Source organism: Acomys russatus, chromosome 24 (assembly GCF_903995435.1).
Source record: "Acomys russatus chromosome 24, mAcoRus1.1, whole genome shotgun sequence".
NCBI lineage: Eukaryota > Metazoa > Chordata > Mammalia > Rodentia > Muridae > Acomys > Acomys russatus.
In genome coordinates, this window is record NC_067160.1 from 58,098,865 (window position 1) to 58,116,479 (window position 17,615).

General features: G+C 47.7%; 1 protein-coding gene across 2 annotated transcripts in view; it reads right to left on the reverse strand.

The window, feature by feature from the left end:
• The window catches only part of Camsap1 (calmodulin regulated spectrin associated protein 1), a 58,215-nt gene that overhangs the window by 14,188 nt on the left and 26,412 nt on the right, over positions 1–17,615 (reverse strand). The window contains exons 4-9 of one of the 2 annotated variants that reach the window (XM_051167178.1): positions 13,371–13,451; positions 12,300–12,332; positions 9,651–9,792; positions 2,028–2,167; positions 1,844–1,940; positions 1,460–1,637 (exon numbers count right to left, since the gene is read on the reverse strand). In XM_051167178.1, coding sequence (XP_051023135.1) covers positions 1,460–1,637; positions 1,844–1,940; positions 2,028–2,167; positions 9,651–9,792; positions 12,300–12,332; positions 13,371–13,451 — 671 coding nt within the window. The remainder of the gene's footprint in view (positions 1–1,459; positions 1,638–1,843; positions 1,941–2,027; positions 2,168–9,650; positions 9,793–12,299; positions 12,333–13,370; positions 13,452–17,615) is intronic. The other variant, XM_051167179.1, reaches the window with a different exon arrangement.

The window sequence follows — 17,615 nt, forward strand, 5'->3', positions numbered from 1 at the left end:
GCTAAGGTTAAAGCCCAAAGGGACAAAGACAAAGGAGCAGTCCTTCAGAGACAGAGGAGACACAAGGAAGAGAGGGAGATGAAAGGGGAAAAGCTGCATGCAGAACCCAGGGGAGCCCCGCAGGGGGAGGGAAAGACTCCCACAGGGCCTAGCAGAAGAAGTCTGTAACCTACAGCCACCCACAACCCAAGGAGCAGAGAAATCAAACAGTAGAAAGCCAGAGTATGTGACAGTGCAGAGCTATTCAGGGGGAAAGTTTGATGCATGAGAAAGCCTTCGCAGCCACTGCTAGGCAGAAAAAGGCCCCGAGCCAGTGCACATGATACCAATGTTGCTTTAACCAACTTACAGACACACACACACACACACACACACACACACACACACACACACACACACACGACACTGCATGACTGAATCTGACCATAAAGATCCGTTCCAAGGACTGGATACAAGGGCTGCTAGCAACAATGCCCAGGTACCCTTTTGCGCCATGAGGCTGTGCAGCTCCGCCCCTGATACGCGGTCACACCTCAGCCACTGCTTCTGTCTGTGGGCTCGGAGCCACACACAGCTTTCCACTTCTTCTCCAAGGACCGGATCCTGTCAGTGGGTCTGTCTCAGCCCTTCACACTCCCAGCGCCACCTAACCTGCTTCCTGGGCACCTGAACACTCTCTTCCTGGCCCAGCTCCAGCATCTTTAATGCCAACCTGAGAAAGCCGAGATCCTTTCAAACACACTTGGACCTGGCCATCCAGCTGCATGCGATTCAGAATCACTTCTGAGTATTGTCTTAACCTTAAATCTCAACTCAGTCTCCACACCTTAAAATACACTCAGCCGGGCCAGATACAGCCTCCTCCCATGTAAGAGGCTCAAGCCCCCTAAGTAGAGCTCTCTCTTCTCATCCGCATGCCCACTGACCTGGCAGTAGCCAACCAACCCGGATCCAGTCAGCTGAGTTCCAGGTCTTCATGATAAACATCAGTTCTAAAAGACACTCTTCCATCATCAAATCCATAGCTCACTGAAGTAAACGAGCCAGTACTGCTTACAGGTGGGGGCCCTTTGTTCCTAAATTCTAGCAGGTTATAGCTCACAGTAAACTAAACCATCCCTCAGTTCCCTCCTCATCAGGTCATTCGCGAAACTGTAACTCACTGTGAAGAGACAATGGAGCCATATCCTTTCTATACTACAATTGGACATATTTAAACTGTATTAATCAATTACATTACATAATACCCTTATTTAAACATCTCACAACTAAGGGGCTTACAGAGTCCAGGCCTCTGGACAGGAGACTGGGTGACGGAGGGACAGAGCAGGAGTTCAGACAGGCTACTTGTGTACTTTCTACATTACTTACTTTAAGAAAAAGTTTGATTCCTGTGCTATCGTGTAAAAGGGAACAGGTGGTAAACTGATCCCGAAAGCAGAGTGGTAGACAGACTCACAGACAGTCAGGCTCTTCCGAGTGGAGGTGGTACCGATGACTGCCTTCAGCGAGAGGCTGAGTGGGTGGTGGCACGTCAGCAGGGCTCATGGCCGCAGGGCTACCCAGGAAGCTGCGTTTGGTTGCGTTGGAAATTGGGACAGGAGGTCTGCTGCTCTTCTGCTGTAGCACTGTTTTAGCTACAGAAACAACAATTTTACAAAAATATATCTATTATTTATAGTTACAGTATTAGCAAGGAACAGAGAACCTACACATTTTAGAACCACAAAAACAACTCCACTTTTACTTGAAACCAAACTTCTCAAAATTTGTTTTAACAGGTGAGGCCCGAGGCTGCCCCTCAGAGACTGTTTGTTGGCCACGTCATGCGGTTGCCACTTACCATCCCTCAGCTCCTGAGTGTCTCGGGGCTGAACGAAGTCTGGTTTGACGTTCTCAAACCACCAGAAGAGCTCAGCAATGAAAACCATCACGTTCGGCTAAAACAAAGCACACGACCAGCCGGGCACAGTGAGCACGTGCTCACAGGCAGCCGGCTTCCCACGCGGGGCACATGGCTGCTTTACCTTCAGCACTGGGGGAGCATACAGCATGTCCTCCAGGGTGAGATAGAAGCACTTGTTGAGGTGCTCATTGGAGAACTCCCTCAGCAGCCGGATGTTGTACAGGCTGTCAGCCATCGACGGCACCTCCTTCAGACAAATATCTAGTGGACACAGACAGGCACACTGTTACGACATGCACACTCTGCTCACAAGGGTGTGCGTAGATACACAACTCTGAGCTGACACTCTATGTGGAAGGGGAAGTGATAAAATAAGAGACTTTAAAAGACAGTAAGTTTCACAGATGACACTAAAAGTAGAAAGAAACTAAGGGAAGTCTCCAGAATCTGCATTTATAACATAAAGCATGCGAGAGTTCAAGAATGAATTCCTAAAATAAACCCTGGTGGGCTGCCACTAGCAGAGTGCTTGCCTGCCATGTACACAGCACGAGAGCCAGCAGATGAACCAATGAACAGTGCAAATCACCTTCTACAGATGCTTGAGTTTCTGGGCCCACAAGAAGGCGCTTGCCCTGCAAGTCCTGAGTTCCGTGCCCGGGACTCACAGAGAGGTAGGAGAACACATCAGGGCAATGGTGGTGCACACCTTTAGTCCCAGCACTCAAGAGGCAGGGGGAGGTGGAGCCCTGAGGAGTTTGAGGCCAGCCTCGTCTACAGATTGAGTTTCAGAACAGCCAGGATATACAGAGAGAAACCCTGTCTCAAAAAAGTAGGAGAAAACCAATTCCACAAAGATGTCCTTTCACCTCCACATTTGTGTAACACCCACATATATACAACACACACACACACACACACACACACACACACACACACACACACACACACACAATGACAGTAAAATGGTTGCCATTTCCTTCAGCTAGCAGAGACCTCTGCATAAAGTTAATTTCATATTTGCAAAGGTAGAGGCTGGGATATGTATAAAATTACAGTTATCAAGGAAGGTTTTTAATCCTCCCAATCAAGAAACTACACACAGCACAAGCCTCGTCTAAGAAGAGGTGAGGACCTTCCAACATCTCAGGTAAGAAAATCCAGGAAAGCAGACCCTCCACTGGCAAATGTGATACAGGCAATAAATACGGACCCTTGAAAAGGGCCATCTAGTGTTTGTCCAGTTGCTCCTTAGTAGAGCAGATGCCAGTGAACAGCAGTTGTAGGATCATGTGACAAATACAAAGGCTTTGCCTCTGAATGTGCCACCTTAAAAGTGGGAGGGGTAGGGTGGGGTGAGACAGAGGAAAACCAAAATAAGAAAAAAAAAATTTCCCCCCAAATATCTCAAATGCTATTTTCCAATCTAAGTCATTAGTCCAAGAAACAGGGAGTGTCAACACCAAGTGAGGTAGTGTCACCTGGCCATGAAATACTGTTTGCCACCACTCCTGACTGCCCAGTCCTTCCCTGCCCTCTAAGCGATGTGGCCCCTCAGCACAGCTCACTATGGAACATCTCTTTTCCATGGCTTGTACGCTGTTCCCCTGCTCCAAGTGGCTGCCCTGGGCCAATGCCACCGTTCCAGCAGGTGTAAAGTTAAATAAAATGTACCACTTGTAGAACAAGGGCTCAGTGTCCTTATTCTTCAAAACGACTGCAACTATTGATCTGTGAAAACTTAAGCAACAGTAACAAGTATGATGAGAGAAATGGGACCCAACACAGGCTGCAGACTGTAATGAGTTCAACTGTGAACACCAATGTGTCAGCAGAGAGAAGACGAGGCTAGCCCTGCAGAATGCCACCTAGGAAACAACAGGAGGAGGAGGCAGAAGGCAAATGAAGACCCAGAGGCCAAAGCTCTCCCCACAAAGGAGAGCTAAGCACGAAGCTGAGTCACACAGCACACTTGGCCAGAGCACACTCGGCACAGACGCTGGGAGGGACGCACAGTGTTGTCTGCAGTCTGCAGAAACACCGACCAACCAAGGAACAATACAGCAACTCAAGAGCCTGGAAACCAGGAAGGACACAGGCTGGGCACTGTGGCTTCAGGGAGGCTGCGAGCCTGACAACTGAAAATGGTGATGATGGGTAAGAGGACATCGCTGGGACAAGCGGCAAGTCTAGACAAAGCCTCCTGTGGTGCCCCTGGACGCTTGTTCCGTGAGCCACACATACACCAGCACTGCTAGGAAAGCCTCTGGTCCCCAAGCTACTCCAAACATAAAAGTGAGAAAACTATCACCCTGGGAAGGTTAGATTTAAAAAACAAAACAAAACAAAAACTCTTTGAGCTATCTGCTACATATTAAATTTATGCCAAAATAAAACGTTCTGCCCTTATGTTGCTTTGTCAATCTTGGTAAAAACAAAAGTATTTACTGGACTGGCAATTTACAGAACAGTCCGGAAATTATATTTTGGGGATACGGACTCTCCATGTCTAAGAATGTACTCTTCAAAGAACTATGGAAAAGCTTAGTTTTAAATTACTTCTTTTCACACCCCGTTTTTGCTGACTGGTCCTCAGGCTCTCCCTGAGCTGTGGTCTATATGGGTCTCATGTCCTGTGTACTGGGCTATCACCAGGTTTCCTCCTCTGGGTCTCCTGGCCCAGTCAGCCTACAGGACACAGAGGACTGTTCCTTAGGTCCACAGCTGTGATAGCCTGGGGACCACACTCTCTACCAGGTATCACTGGCAGGCCAAGAACTGCACCTGCTGTGCAAAAGCAGATTACATTAGAGTCTTGTCTTCCAACTTTTACACAAGGTTTCAATCTGTGCTAACAAGGCAAGCCAGCCTTAACTGTTCTCTAGGTCTCTTCCCAATGTTTCAGAAATAGACCAGAAGCATCCCATAGTCCCTATTCTTTGGCACAATTTACAAACCATAGAAACCATCAATTCCTAAAAAGTTTGGTAATGTGCCCTAGCAATAAGTTCCCACAAAAGCCAGCCCACAAAGATGTACTTTTAAAAAAAATATTTATTTATTTTTTATTATGTATACAGTGTTCTGCCTGCATGTACACCTGCACACCAGAAGAGGGCACCAGATCACATTGTAGATGGTTGTGAGCCACCGTGTGGTTGCTGGGAACTGAACTCAGGACCTCTGGGAGAGCAGGCAGTGCTCTTGACCTCTGAGCCACCTCTCCGGGCCCAGGATGCCCCTCTGGATCTCCAGCTCTCCCACATAGAACTGTCTGTGTCACATAACACTGAACATGCACAGCACAGACACACTCTCCACATTGTTATTTGGTATCTACTAGACCTGAATTTAATTCATTTTGTTTTCTGGTTGTTTTTTGTTTTGTTTTGAGGGGTAAAGTTTCTCTCTGGAACAGAGACATAGACAGAGCCCTGCTCATCCTGGACTCGCTCTGTAGATCAAGCTGGCCTAAAATTCAGGGATTCACACCCAGCCTGTTTTCTGCTTTCCTTATTTTGCCCTCTTTTATTGATCAATCAGTCCAGAAATCTTATTAGTCCATCAAAAGAACAGCTTTTAGTTTCTCTTAAAATCATTTTAAATGCTTATTATTTTACTACTAAATTTACTTTATTTATTTATTGTTTTTTTACCAGACAAGGTTTGCAGGCAGCCTTGGCTGTCCTGGACTCCCTTTGTATACCAGGCTGGCCTCAAACTCCCAGGAGCCTCTGCTTCCTGACTACTGGGATTAAAGGATTAAAGGCATGCGCCACCATACCCAGCTTACTTTAAAAATTTTTTTTTCAACAAGCTACAATGTCTTTTAAGCTCCTCAGAGATAATGAAGTGCTCTCTGTAGTCTCTCCCCAGCAAGCTGGAGTATAGAAGCCAGGCATTACAAAGAGCATGCTGTGCTGTTTCCAAGGCTTACCTGAGGGATCTGCTCCTGCCATGCAGTCCCCTACTCTGTGTGACCTACTTTGTCTTCTCACAAAGTTACTTCAACTGGGCACATCCAGGGGGTTCTTAGGATTTGGCTATGCTCACCCAAGAGGCACACACACTTTCCCTGGGTAAATCCTCATTTTCTCTGTTAGTTCTTCCTATATATTCATCTCATTTTTTCCAGTTTCTCCTTTACTTCCATGCCTTTGGGGTTTTTGTCCTACTTTCTGGGAGATTTTTTTTTTTTCTACTCAGGCATCTAACACTTCAGTGGACTCTAGATACCAGACATGCACACTTCCTCAGAGCTCTGTGAGTCCTCCAGATGCCCTACCCAGAACCCACTCTTGGCAGCTAGGTCCCCAGCCTCTTACTGCTGTGTACTCTGTATCTGTGGCCTGAGTGTTTGTTCAGGTCAGGCGATTTCTTCAAATGTTAGGTGGCTCTGTCAGAGGGAGGCATTAAGAAGTGGGCTTTGGTGTGGGTGGCTAAGGCAAGAAGGCAGCTGATGGCAAACCTCAGCCGCTAGGGGTCTTGTGCGTAAGGCCAGGCTCTGCAGGGAAGATGCCTTCCCTGGCCTGCATGTGGCCTTAGGGAACCCAGCGAGGAACTGAGGAACTGAGGCTTACGGTACCAGGTAAAGCAGCTCACACAAAAGCCTTCATTCTGGTCACCTCACTGCTACCTGCCCCATGCTGGAGTGAGGCTAGCAGTTACAGGCTACGTATCCCCCAAGTGTGTTCACATCCCCAGGTCCTCAGATGCTAGTGGAAGCACAGGGGACCCAGGCTCTCCCAATTCCTCAGACTAACTTAAAGAGACACAGCTAGGCCCGCCTGCTGGCCAAAGTCCTCCCGCCCTCCTGTGGCAGCTGGTGAGCGGCTTCTCTGGCTGGGGCTCCTCCTCGGCACACTTTCTACTTTCCTCCAGGACTAGCACGTGGAACTTACAGTCCAGCTGTTTACAGCCACAGCCACAAAACTTCATCTTTCCTCCCTTGACTTCTCTTTGGGATTGAGTCTATTCTTTAAAGCCACTGCAATAACCCTAATTCATTCCTTCCCAGGCTAAGGAGCTTTCCAACACACATACGTAAGGCACTCACTTCCACCACAGCACACTTCCGGCTGTGTCCTATAGCTCTGGGTAGTTCACTTGTTTAATACCTATTCCACATTGTCCTAGATGCTACTGGTTATGGCATTATCAGTGAAAACAAGTAAAAAGCTCCCATTCTTGGAGATCTTACCCACCAGCTATACATACGCCCAGGTCTACAAATACTGCAGATTTTAGCAGTGTGTGTCTTTGCTACTGATTTCTAAAGTCCTGAACTGGCAGGAACATATGCTTCGGAATCTGGTGCAGTTTCTTCTGTGGCTTTGACCAAAGTAGTCATTGTCGTCTTCTCCTCCTCCTCCTTTTTGTTTTGACCAAGTTCTTTTCTTTTTGTTTTTTCAGACATGGTCTCAACTATGTGGCTCTGACTGGCCTGGACCTTGCTTTGTAAACCAGGGTTTCCTTGAACTCAAGAGTTCAACCTATCTCTGCCTCCTGAGTATATTTGGGGGGGTAGGGAGAGGAGGAGGGGTGGTGGACATGACAGTAACGGTGTGTGCTCTGTGCCACAGCACCCAGCCCAAGGCCATTTTCTGCAAATGTCTGAGTATATAGAGGCCAGGGAGCAACCTGCAGGAATCAGTGCTGTGGGCTCTGGAACTGAACTTAGGCTTGGCAGTAAGCACTTTTACCCCCTGGCCCATCTTGCCAGCCCTGACCACTTATTTTTATTCAGTGTACTACAACATTTAGTACACTAAATGCAGACTGCCAATCTAGCATTGTATTCAAGTTTATGGCTTGAATACAAACTTAGAAATAAATTTAAAAATAAATACAAATTCATTTATTTAGAAATAAATTTCTGTTTCTGGAAGTTTTAGTTAAGCTATAGGTGTGGCTTGTCAGCTTCTTCCTGTAATTCTGTAAATTTTTTTCAATAAGGATGTTAGCCCCAGTATTACTTTCTGCCTTAAGATCCTCAAAAGACAGGTTAAAAGGCAGGCTACAGGCCCAGCATGGTGGCGCACGCCTTTAGTCCCAGCACTCAGGAGGAAGAAGCAGGAGGATCTCTGTGAATTTCAGCATAGCCTGGTCTACACTCCGAGTTCCAGGACAGCTGGGGCTATGTAGAGAGCCCCTGTCTGAAAAACAAACAAACGTATGAACAAAGCAGCCTACAACTGGGGAAGGAGGAGCTAAGGGAAAACTGAGAACACACACTGGTGGTAGAGAGCGGAGGGACGGCCAAGAACAATGAGCAGTGGTGCACGTGGCTATAACCTCAGGACTCAGGAGGCTGAGGCAGGAGGAACACATGTTCAAGGGCAGACTGGAATACACAGCTCCACGTCGGCCTGAGCTACACAGTGAAAAAGGGCAAAGCTCCCAAAACTCTGAGATGAAGTGCCCACCTTACCCTCTTCCCTAAGCTCAGCTTCTAGTTGCTCCTTCATGTCCTGCAGTGTTTTAAGCATTCAGTGTTCTCTTTCACCTGTGTCTTGGCCTTAAATGTGCTGTGACATTTGAGGGCTCCACGGATGGGACGCATGTTTCCTTGGAAAATGGGGTTTCTGGCAATGACCCCAGCAGCAGAGCTCTAGAGTTCCTATAGGGCCGGAGGAGGGTTGCTAGCACTCCACCAGCCTTTCTCTTTAGTGCCGGGCAGAGCCTAGTGCCGCTGCATGCTGGGCAAGCACTAGTGCTGAGCTGCGGCCGCAGACAGACGTTATTCCTTTCTGTGTGATGCTGCAGATAGAACTCAAGGACTCAGTCACGCTCAGCAAGTATCTACCCCAGGGCTGCTCTATGTTTCGTTTTGTTTTGTGGACCGGCCTCTCCGTCACTCCATTCCTCTCAGTCCTCAGAGGCACAGGTCAGGGACTTGAGAACCCTCCTCACATTTTCCTGCATGTAAAAGAGGACTTTTCTGATACTCTTCCCAAAGTCCCAGTCATGGGACCAAGGCCAACGGATGTGAGGGAGCCCATTTGTGCACCTGCAGGTTTGACCTTCCTGGAACCCAGGGCGTTCCCTGTCTTTCAAGCCACCTATGTCTGAAAAACAGAAAAGCACTAACTGCGCTTGTGTGGCTGGAGTAGGCACAACACCAGCCTACGCTGTCCAGGGATAAAGACTGAGACAACATTCCCAATCAGGCTCCGGTCAAGTCCCTGGCCTTCCCCCTGCACAGCCCAGACAAAAGGCACCTAGGGACTTGTGCGTCCATGACACCCTGACAGGTCCCTGCTACAGGCCACAAACACCTGGGAAGAGGTATTCAGGCATCAGAACAGTGCCGCATCAGGCCCGGCAGGCGCAGGCTGAATCTAGCATTCATTCTCGTGTCTTCACTCAGTTCTACAGAGTTGTTTTGCTTTGGTTTCTGACAAGGGGGTCTCATCTATTCAGTCCAGGCTGGTCTTGGTCCTAACTCAGCCTACCAAATGCCAGGATTATAGGTGTGTGCCACCCTGTCAGGCTATGTTCTTCTAGATGTTTCAATAAGGAAGGATTTTACACCCCACTCACACTGAAACAAAGAAAAAGTCACAAGACAACGACATAGTATCCAATACCCAATGGGCAATCTCTACATCACAGGTGATGTCAGAATCTATAGGCATGTGGTAGTATCCCAACTGACACGGGGATACTTCCTTGGGTTTCTCTTGCGTGTTAACTGCACACTGGTCCCTCTCGGGTCTGTTCAGGGAAAGCATTCTCCACTCACCATCCAGTTTCATCTGCTCTGGGCAGTAATAGTGAACCACTGCTAAGAGGGCAGCGCCATCACTGCCGTCTCTCATCAAGTCCTCCAACAACGGGAAGTAGGGTGACTGCCTAGCAGAAAGGTGCTCTCGCCGGTAGCGGACCTGCAGTTGATAAAAGGAAAACGGTCTCTGCGTGTGAGATCTCTTCACCCTGTGTGTGTTACAGGCACACCGGCTAGAGCAAGGTTTACATCAAGCCTGGAGCCACATGAAAGAGCAGCTGTTATTGCCTGGAGAAGTTCAGACTAGGTGGATGATACCTTCTGTCCAGAACACACAAGTCAGAGCCAGGGCTGAGCTCCATGGCTACACTGGATGGCGGAGACTCAGGGCTAAAACCACCAGGGCCAGTCAACTCTAAACTGACGCTGGCAGTGGGAAGACACGGGAAGGAGACAAAACACAGCTATACTACCATAAGCCAGTGAACTACAAACTAATGAGAAACAAGTTAAACAGTGAGCATTCAGATGCTTGAAAGACCCAAGCTCCAGGCACTGTTCTAAGGACTATCAACATTAGCACTGGTCATTAAGAATCGCAAAATAGCATTAATTGATAGTTTGAGAAATTTCAGAAACCGGGTTAAACAAAATTTCTCACACTACTACACCAGCCACCAAGAACTGCAAGTGAAACATCGGGACTGAACCCACAAGGTCACCATGCAAATGCCAGGCCAAGGCTCCCTTATGAGCACACCCGACAAGAACCTGTCACTATTCTAAGCACCATGGCCCAGGCCTCTCTGTCCATGGTCAGTGACAGCTTAGCAGAGACGGGGCGAGGGGGCTGCTCAGCCGCAGACACAACTCCCCAAGGGCTATGGAGAATGCTCTTGCCTGCATCAGTGCGAGAGCAAGATATCCACCAGCCATATTTTTTCCAGAAGGGGCATCTGCGCGTGCGTGCGAGCACGCGTGTGTGCACATACACACACGCGCGCGCACACATGAAACTAAAAACAAGAGAGGCAGCACCTGCCTGTAACAAGAGCCGTTGGTTTCTGAGAGTTCTGCAGGTGAGTCTAACGTGAAGAATCATCTTGGAATCTAGACTTGAAGCTAATGCCTCCATAAATATTTGGCACAACCAGTAGTGATGCTCATTAGAAAACTACTTAGAACCGATTCCTTTAGATTTAGCAACAAGGCTTGTTTTGTGTTGACTAAATGTTCCAAAAACACATTTTAACTTGTTTCTCGGAGCCCATAACGGGCACTATCACGGGGAACCCGCACCATACTGTACCACACGTGCAAAGTCCACAGGTTCCCGCATGCAGTGCATCACAGCATGCTCCAGGCCGGGCTTTCACAGAGACAGCAGACAGGGAGCGAGCAGGCATGCAGTAAAGCAAATGGTTTCTTGTAAAGATGGATGGCACGGGTAAAAATCAGGCTGACACTGAACTACAGGGGCCCAGAAGGCTCACATGAGTGCTTCGCTCACCCACTTCTTCAAAATTCCAGCTGTGAAATGTTCAGATAAAACCTATAACCTGTCAATCTTCACCACACTTTCCTCTGTTGGCCTGTTTGCTAAGCACCCCTCACTACAGGACAGCACAGCCGCTCTAACAAGGAAGTTAGGGGACTGGTTTTCCTTATACTCTGTTTTCACGAAACTTATCTGAAACCAAACCTCTGTAGGGACACCTGAGTATGTGAGCCCTGCCTTGATCACATTCAGTTCTCCCAACACTTGGTAAGCATGCCTTCCTCCTCCTCCTCCTCCTCCTCACAAACATACTTAGCAGGAAGTGCGATCAAGGTTTACACGGGCCTTCTGCAGCCCATAGCCATGGGCCCTCAGGTAGGCTCAATCTAGGCCAAATAATGATCTTATAGGAACCAAGCAATCAAAGGGCACATACAAAACCATCTGCAAAGAGATCTGTGCCCAAAAGTTCACATGGAAAGGCACCACTTGGCACTAGGTATTTCCTATAAGGGCAGTAACAAACTGATCCACTTCCAGAATGGGCCACCAGTAAGGTACTGCCAGAATTGCTAAACAAAATCCTGGATTATAAACTTCGTGTGAAAATCCATCCATAATTTTAGAAGCCCTACGTGGGAACTGACCTAACTGTGCCTGCAGAATCCGAGTTGCCCTCCATCTAGGCCTGAAGAATGGCAACACGGGGACCACATCAAGGAACAGCGGCAGGAGCGCTCTCTGCAGTCCACCTGCGCCCGCAGGGACAGCCTGGAATACAGGTACTAGGCAAGGCCATAAGAGACACCGCCCCTCAGGTGGTAACAGTGGGAAGAGAAAGGCTAAGAAACAATGGCAGCCACTAACTAGGTCACCGTTAGTCCTCCTGATGTCTGCTAGAAAAGACAGCATCCTGTCAGCTGTGCTCCACTGGTCACTGAGAGATCACTGAGAACCTGGGGGACATGGACATGGCATTCCAAAGTGCCACACAACAAAGCCCATCAGCGTGGCCAGCAGGGCTCGTGCTGGAGAGGGGGTAACACATCCTGGGTGGACATTTAAACAAACAAACAAAGCCCGGTCTTGGGTGCGAGCAATTTTAATGGAAGCGCATGATGGCAACAAGATGGCTTTGCAGATGGCGGATGGCGGCCTGGGTCACTTACGGGTACTAACTTCCAATACCACTTGGAGGGAGACTGCTCAGGAAGCGGGAAGGAAGGTGGAAAGGAACGTCAGCACTGCAGGTTCAGGTGTGGCTGTGGCACACTCGCTCACACACAAGAGGTGGAGACGGTCCCTGGTAAGCAAAGGCTTTCCAGCGTGCATGACCTCAGCTAATCGCAATACCAGGCAGTTGAACGGGAAGGTAACTTGTCCCCTGTACACCTCTGTCCTTCACAATAGCCAATAGCAAAGAACAGCTCCAAACTTGAGAAAGAAAACCAGGAGGCCAGGCAAAAGGTCTGCTCCCTTTGCTGTGCCCACGTGTGCCTGTCCCATCCACAGGTTAGTTGGAAGGCACTCAGCTCCGGCCTGATTCTCCGGCTGACTAGAGCTAATCAGGGTAGAGAGAAAACCACAATGGGAAAAGGCACGTTGCTCTCAGCAGCAAAACAGTCAGGCACTCCTGGGTACACACCACTGACTGTGACACATGTCCCTGACAAAAGAGAAAAGGGCCAGGGACGAGGCCAAAACCAGGATGTGGAACAAATGCACCCATGTGCACCCATCCCAAGGTGCGTACTTTGCACTGGCTGCAGGCACTAGGCTTCAAGCGCCGCTGGCCTCACGGCCCCTCACAGGCACTCTGGAGAGTCTGCAGGGTGCGGCCACTACACAGCGTCTGCTGCTCCATCTCTGACCTTCTGGGACCTTTTGATGAGCGGGACTTTCCAGTGGCGGCTGCTTTAACTTAACTTCTTTCTCTGTTATCTCTCTCATTTTAAGATTTACCTAAGGCAGAAGGACTTCCAGCTCAGGCTACACTGCTCTTTACTGAACCTCCCACGTCCTCCCAGAATACCCCTGTTCAACAAACTATGAGCCCTTTGCGGGCAGGAGGGTAGAAGACAGGTTGCCCATGGCAACTCCTAACTGAGGTACTGAGAATCAGCCACCAGAAGAATCTGAGAGGCTGGCTTGCTTGGGGTGATAAAAATATAGAATGAGCAAGTAGAAACAGACATAACATTAACTTGGTGTGTTTCGAAGAAATTAAATTTCCCCTTTACCTTTTGATGAGCGGGACTTTCCAGTGGCGGCTGCTTTAATTTAACTTCTTTCTCTGTTATCTCTCTCATTTTAAGATTTACCTAAGGCAGAAGGAAATGCATTAAAAAGGCCACTGCTCCCCATGCCATCCATTATATCTGTTGTATCACCTGGAGAGCCCACAGCGCCTGCTGTTAACTCTTAAGACACCATCAGACCAATTACAAAGATGCACAACAGCTGGATTCTATGTGACTCAAGGTTTGCCAAGAGTTACAGGGTCATCCAGTCCCTTCAGAGAAACCAACATCCCTCCAAATGCCAGTGCACATCTCTTCCCTCAGCACTGTGAATCGGGAAGGCCAGAACCCAGGCACACTATGGACACACTTAACCTGCTGCCACCCCAAAACAATCTGCCGAATTTTGGGTCATACCTCCTCTGACCACACAAAGCCAACACAAATAAAAATCAGTTATAAAACCCAAGCTGTAAATCTCTTAAAAATCACTGAGTAATCTCTCTTGAAATTCAATAGTATCACATTTGTATTTCTGTTGGACCAGTGAGACAGTACAGCAGGTAAAAGCACTTGTTACTCTAACCTAGTGACGAGCTCAATCTCTGGAACCCATGTAGAGGAGGAGGGGGCAAGCTCCACACCTAACGTACCACGTGTGCGCACCCACACAGACGCACGCACATATGCACACACAGACACACATACTATAATTTCTTTCTTTTTTAAAGATGCATTTATTTTTTTATTATGTATACAGTGTTCTGTCTGCATGTACATCTCCAGACCAGAAGAGGGCATCAGATCTCATTATAGATGGCTGTGGGCCACCATGTAGTTGCTGGGAATTGAACTCAGGACCTCTAGAAGAACAGACAGTCCTCTTAACCTCTGAGCCATCTCTCCAGCCCAATTTCTTGTATTTATAAAATAATAGCCAGCTTTGTAAAAATACACATTGATACTTAGAGGAGTGGTCAGAGCAATCATCAGGTGAAACTGTGCAGTGCTGAATGGCTCATCATCAAACGAAAATGCTGCAGGTGAACTATACCTACACAGCACCAAGGCAGAAAATGCTGCAGGTGAACTATACCTACACAGCACCAAGGCAGAAAATGCTGCAGGTGAACTATACCTACACAGCACCAAGGCAGAAAATCTCTTTAAAAGTAAGATAAAGGGGATGGAGAGACAGCTCAGTGGTTTAAAGTATTTGTTTGCCTTGCAGAGGATCCAAGTTTGGTTTGCAGCATTCATATGGTAGCTTACAACCACTCGTCTTTGCCACACATAGGGCAAGGCCACAGGTGCACATGGTGAGTTGGTCCGTCAGGCCCAGCCTCCCTCCCACCCTCTGGATATGTGTACATGTGCTGGTTCTCATGGTGCCACTGTACATTTGTGGAAGTCAGAGCACAACTTACAGGAATCAATTCTCTCCTTCTACCATCATGTAGGATCAAACTCAGGTTTGGCAGCAAGTACCCTTATCTGGTAAGTCATGCCGCCAACCTAATAGTCAGATTTGTTTGTTTGTTTGTTTTTCGTGACAGGGTTTCTCTGTGTAGCCCTGGCTGTCCTGAACTCACTTTATAGACCAGGCTGGCCTCGAACTCAGAGATCTGCCTGCCTCTGCCTCCAAGTGCTGGCATAAAAGGTGTACACCATCACCATGCCAGGCTTTCAACAGTCAGATTTTTGAAGGAAAGCAAAGCCACTAGAAAAACCAGGTAAGGTGGCTCATGCTTGTAATTTCAGTACTTGTGAGATATAGGCAGAAAGATGAGAAGTTCAAGGTCCTCCTCAGCTACTCAATGAGTTCCAAACCAGTGTTAGATTTAAAAAAAAAAAAAAAAAAAAAAGCAAAACCATTTAAAAACAGCTGGGCATGATGAGCACACCTTTAATTCCAGCACTCACAGGCAGGCACATCTCTGTGAGTTCAAAGCCAGCATGAGCTATAGAGTTAGTTCTAGGGCAGACAGAAAAGCCCTGTCTCAAAAAACAAAAACAAAACAACGCTCTTTGTTTCTAAAATATAAATTAGTTTCAGTTGTTTGATAAAATGGGTGTTTTTTTTTAAAGATGTATTTATTCATTGTGTATACAGTACTCTGCTTGCATATACACCTGCAGGCCAGAAGAGGGCACCAGATCTTATTATAGATGGTTGTGAGCCACCATGTGGTTGCTGGGAATTGAACTCAGAACCTCTGGTAGAGCAGACAGTGCACTTAACCTCTGAGCCATCTCTCCAGCCCTAAAATGGGTGTTTTAAAGGAAAATACAAATTATTTTTCAAAATCAAGAAGAATAACCATGGCAAAGCAAAGTCAAGAGTCTTCTGTGAAACCATGTGGCCCAGAAAGCAAAGGAGAGCACAGCAGCACCTACCACGGACAGCAAGGCTGAGGAGGTTACCAGAGACACCTCCCCATCTTAAGAGTGGGGAGTGGGGCTGACCATGAAAGTCAGTACTGACTACATAAAAACATTAACAGGGGCAAGAACTGTCATCTCAGCCCCCAATACCCACCCTGAAACCAGGAAGCAGCATCTTCATCCAAAAAGACAGACTTCAAATCATTGAGCTGTAGCACCTGGAAAAAATGTCTGGCAAATCTCTTCCAGGAAAGCCAAAGTTCAGTAAATTCATACCCAGTCTATAAGAAATCACCATGAGAGGCACTAACTAGGTGGGAGGGAAAACTGCAGCTGGAGATCCACGAGTACAGCCAGTTCTCCAGGACCCCTAGAAGTCTCTAGAAGTCTGAGATATTGCTAGAAATGACACAAGAACAACGCTGAAGCCAGACACAGTGGCACACGCCTTTTATCCCAGCACTCAGGAGACAGAGGCAGGCGGATCACTGTGAGTTCGAGGCCAGCCTGGTCTACAAAGCGAGTCCAGGACAGCCAAGCCCTGTCTAGAAAAACAAGGGGGAAAAAAAGAACAAAGCTGAGCTGGGTAAGGCACAACCATAAGCCCAGCACATGGGAGTCTGAGGTAAGACTACTGAGAGAGAGCCTGAGGCCCAGTCCAAGCTACATAGTGAGTTCTAGCCCAGCATAGAGTAAATAGCAAAATCCTGTCTCTAAAAAAGGTAGGGGTTTGGTATAACTCAGTTGGTAGAGTGTCTAATATTCACAAGGCCCTAAATTCAACTCCCAGAGCCACATAAAACTAGATGTAACACTTGGGATATAGAGGCAAGAGAATCGGGAGTTCAAGTTCAACCTCAACTATATAGCAATAACCAGCATGAGAACAGCCCGGGATATATGATGCCACACTTCAAAATATAAATATAGGCCAGGTGAGGTGGCACATACCTTTAATTCCAGCAGCTGAGAGGCACAAACAGGCAGATCTCTGTGAGTTTGAGATTAGCCTGGTCTACAGAATGAATTCCAGGATAGCCAGGGTTATAGAGAGAGACCATGTCTCAATAAACAAATAAACCAAAAGTAAATAAAGAAATACAGGCTATGGCGATGACTCAGTAAATCCCCAGCACCAGAGTTAAAATGGGAGAGGTAGAAGCTGGCTGGCAAGAGTAAAGAATAAAGAGACTTGCTTTGTACAAAGGCTGACAATCGGAATCCAATCCATGGGACCCACATGATAGAGAATCAACTTCTACAAGGTGTCCTCTGCCCTCCACTTGGCACAAGCACACATGCACAGACACGGACAGACAAATAAAATGCCATTTTTTTAAAGTTGAGCATGACCGTGTGCACCTGTAAGCATGACCAAGTGCACCTGTGGGCATGACCGTGTGCACCTGTGAGCATGACCGTGTGCACTTGTGAGCATGACCGTATGCATCTGTGGGCATGACCAAGTGCACCTGTGAGCATGACCATGTGCACCTGTGGGCATGACTGTGTGCACCTGTGGCCACGACCGTGTGCACCTGTGGCCATGACCATGTGCACCTGTGGCCGCAGCACCGTGGGTGACAAGAAAAAGAAGATATCTGCAAGCCAGACAGTCTAGCCATAAAAAATGGTGAACTCCTGGTTCAGTGAAAAATCCCATGGCATGGGAATAAGGAAGAAAAAAAAAAAAGGACCCCTACCCAGATCTACCCAATGGACAGGACATTCTCCATAGTTGAGTGGAGAGTGTGGTCTGACTTTCACCCGAACTCTGGTGCCTCATATTTGACCACGTTCCTTGGATGGGGAGGCCTGGTGGCACTCAGAGGAAGGATAGCAGGCTATCAAGAAGAGACT